The following is a 3,377-nucleotide window of genomic DNA, read 5'->3' as shown; positions in this document are numbered from 1 at the left end:
CAGAACCTCCATTCCATTGCTCAGCACCTCGACTTAGATGCATGCATAGAAACCCGAGCACTTCCGGGTTGTTCCTGGGGGCAAATCAAGAGATCATGATGATCACCACCAGCGCAATGGCTCCAATTCTCCGTAATACCTGCTATTAACGTGGTTCGTAGTTTTTTTGGGGCCTAGTTGTAGTCACAGTGGGCATTTTCAGCCTTATTCAGTCTTCCGTTTATCTCCATCACATTGCTGAGATACGGGGGTCCAGTCTAGCGCGAGTTCAATCTCATGAGCAGGTTGCCACCACTCGAGAAACACCACGTACAAGTGTAAAACCGCAGCGATGACACAGGCCAACATCCCTGCCACTGGACCGATTCCGTGGTACAGCTGTAGACGATGGAGTAGCGAGCTGTCTGGAAGTGCGCACACCTTCTCGTACACTTTCTCCGTTCTCACCGCGACAGCATCCCAGTTGTACATCTGCGCTACTCTTTCATGAAATTCCTGTCGATCGACGCCTGCAAGTCGCGGTACAGCAGCCAAAACCGCTTCAGCCAACGCCTCTGGCGTGATTTCCGCTGCAAACTGCACCATATCGGGTGGCAGTACTTCTGGAACTCCTCCGACTTTAGTGCTTACAACGAAGAGCCCACACGCTGCGGCTTCTAGAATGGCGATACAGAAACTTTCAGTAAGTGAACTGTTAAGGAAGATATGGCCCTGACACAGAACATCTCGCACTTGAGCGTGGGGCACTGCTCCATACAGCGTCACCCGGTCGTGTAGTCTGTACTTCTCTCTCATCTCTTCAAGCAACAGCCTCTTGGCGCCATCACCTCCAATTAGGAATCTCACTCTCGAGTCCTGTGCACACACGAGCGGGATCGCCCGAGCCACGAGATCAATCCCCTTCCGATACACCAATCTGGAGATGATAACGACCGTAATAGGGTCGTCTGGCTTGCGTGGTGCAGTGACTGGGGGTGTGAACTTGGTCGCATCCACTGCATTAGGGATCGTCGACACTTTGTCCGGCCGTAGTGAAGCGCGTAGCACCAGATTCTCTCGACAGGTGTGGGAGACTCCGATGGCCGCGTCTACTGAGGACATGGAGAACTTCATGACTTTGTTCAGGTGGACGCTGGCTGCGTCTGCGAAGCCGAATAGCGAGTGGTCAGTATACACCGTTTTAATGCCCAATCCGAGCGCTTTGGCCTGCAACAGACACTCGTGCATGAAGGTGGATGTGGCCTGGTGGCCATGTACGATCTGCACACGTTCACGCACGCAAATAGCACGAAATAGCGCCAAATGGTTGATGAACGTTGGATACGTGACGTTGTCCACGATGGGGGTCACTGGGAGGTAGTAGACTTTGAGTCCGTGCGTCATGTAGCGCACACCAGCGCGGCGCGTGGGCGTCTGGGCGTTAGATGGACCCGACACGGCGTGCGTGAGCACGATAACCTTGTGGCCGCGACGCAGTAGACACTGGGACAGAGACCACATGTGCATCTCTACACCGCCCAGTCGAGGGAAGAAGAAGTCGCAGCACATGGCGACGCACAAGCGCCGGTCCGGCGACGTTGTCATTTTGCTCACAAGTATCTACCGTTAACCACATGTACCCATTGTTGAAGGATTTCTAACCAGCTTCCAAGATTTCTAAAATATTGAACATGGGACAATTTCTAAACAATCTACCGTGAAATGTATCTCCTAAGCTGTAAATGGTCACACAAAAAAAACTCGCTGATTGTCGTAGAAAATGCTGTCATGTTTTAACTTTTTTTAACCACCAAAATGCTGTATTCTGTCATGTGGAAACGCCGAAAATCGTGAGTTGGTAAATGTTTTTTGTCGGCAAAGCCGAAAACTAATTTTCTAGAATTAATTCATGGTAAAACGACTAAAATTTACAGTGAGCGTAAACAAAGTCGTGCTTCGCCCGAGGAAGCGATGGTATTTAGCAAGAATGCTCTCAAACCTGTTTAAAGGCTGGAAGTTTTAACCAACGGTATCTGTTTGGGTAGACTGGTCAAAGTTGAACAACCTGGCTAAACGAAAGTATTACCGAAGGTGCCTATACGAACTAACGCCAATCAAATGAACACTTAGTTTTGCAGTGTTCCTTTTGTACTAGTCTCTATAACCTCAAAGGCCAGTCAGTGCCGGTCCGAAACCTCTAAGTTCTGCATTGCGAAGGGAGGCCGCAAATAATAAATCCTGTCTGTTTCCACCAGTCACGAAAAGTTAAATGTCATATACACACGTTTGAACGGTTAAGGTATAGTCGTTCCAGGAGGAGATCGAGTCCTACAGACGATGTCGACGACTGTCACGACCGCATTGAGAAAATCGACGAATTTGTGCGCGAGCTCGAGGCTGGTAACGTGCACACGGTGAGCGATACCGCGGCCACGCTAGCCGAGATAACCAAGGAGCGCCAGGGGGAGAAGAAACTGTTGAAGATGCTGGACGGCGCGCGCGCGAGCCACGAGCAACAGGTCGAGCGTCTTCAAAACCAGTCCGCAGTAGTCAATTCGTAGCCTCTTCAGCTGACCAGGACTCGTTTCAAGATCTGTTGCCTCGTCCCCCGCAATAGTGTCTTCTGTGACAGAGTCTCGCGGTTTTCAACCCCAAGATGATGTAAGGTGCTTGCGAGGCGTGGCTCAAAATGTATTAGCTATCGTACAATGGAAAAATACTACCGCATATCTACCACACACCGCCCAGGCGTGCTTTCTGCATTGCATTACCATAGCATCACTTGAAGCTACGAACAACGTCCACTCACTGAGAAATTATCGTTTTCTCCGGCGCTACTGAAAAAACCTTATCACCTGCACTTATCCGCAATCCAGAAAGGTATTAGTTTGCGTATTCGCAGTTGGCTCTCATGGTAAACGACTGTGTATCGAAAAAAATTTGGCACACACGATTTTCAGTTTTTCATCATTATTTGAGATAATTGGCGTGAACTTAACGCACACATGAAAATTTACACATGAAACAATACCCACCCAATCCAGCTAGAAAAAAACACCTCGCCTAATTTAGATACCAAGGTGGTGCGTCTATTGAGATAAATTGCCATTATTTGCAGACTTGTGCGCCAGGGAACCCTCTACGTAACTTCTTGTTACTATCGAGTGCCTTATAATCTTTTGCAACCACTTATGATTTACCTAGCGTTGCTGCAAGCATGGAGACATGCTTAGCTCGCTGCACGTATGTAACCGAATAAGCTCGTATTGTCGAGTTTGAACGCGACATTCCGGCTTAGTTACTTACAAACAGGGTTCCGTAAAATATTATTTATATGGATTTTCTCCTCTAACGCGAATAGATACCTGCATGGTGCTTAGTAAATCTGCAAATAAATA

At 48.5% G+C, this 3,377-nt stretch overlaps 2 protein-coding genes across 2 annotated transcripts; one reads left to right on the top strand and one right to left on the bottom strand.

The window, feature by feature from the left end:
* PPTG_19867 (hypothetical protein) lies at window positions 1-1,584 on the bottom strand (the record flags this gene model as incomplete). The annotated part of the gene is made up of 1 exon (XM_008918506.1): window positions 1-1,584. One exon carries the CDS (start codon window positions 1,582-1,584, stop codon window positions 205-207), a length of 1,380 nt encoding a protein of 459 aa, XP_008916754.1. The 3' UTR covers window positions 1-204.
* A 225-nt stretch (window positions 1,585-1,809) lies between these two features.
* On the top strand, window positions 1,810-2,540 carry PPTG_24779 (hypothetical protein; the record flags this gene model as incomplete). Its single annotated transcript, XM_008918505.1, has 2 exons — window positions 1,810-1,829; window positions 2,294-2,540. 2 exons carry the CDS (start codon window positions 1,810-1,812, stop codon window positions 2,538-2,540), a joined length of 267 nt encoding a protein of 88 aa, XP_008916753.1.
* Window positions 2,541-3,377: the final 837 nt, after the last annotated feature.

The sequence above is a fragment of the Phytophthora parasitica genome (genome assembly GCF_000247585.1).
Source record: "Phytophthora parasitica INRA-310 unplaced genomic scaffold supercont2.219, whole genome shotgun sequence".
Taxonomy (NCBI): Eukaryota; Oomycota; class Peronosporomycetes; order Peronosporales; family Peronosporaceae; genus Phytophthora; species Phytophthora nicotianae.
Note: the sequence above shows the minus strand (reverse complement) of the source record. Positions and strands in the feature narration are given on the sequence as shown.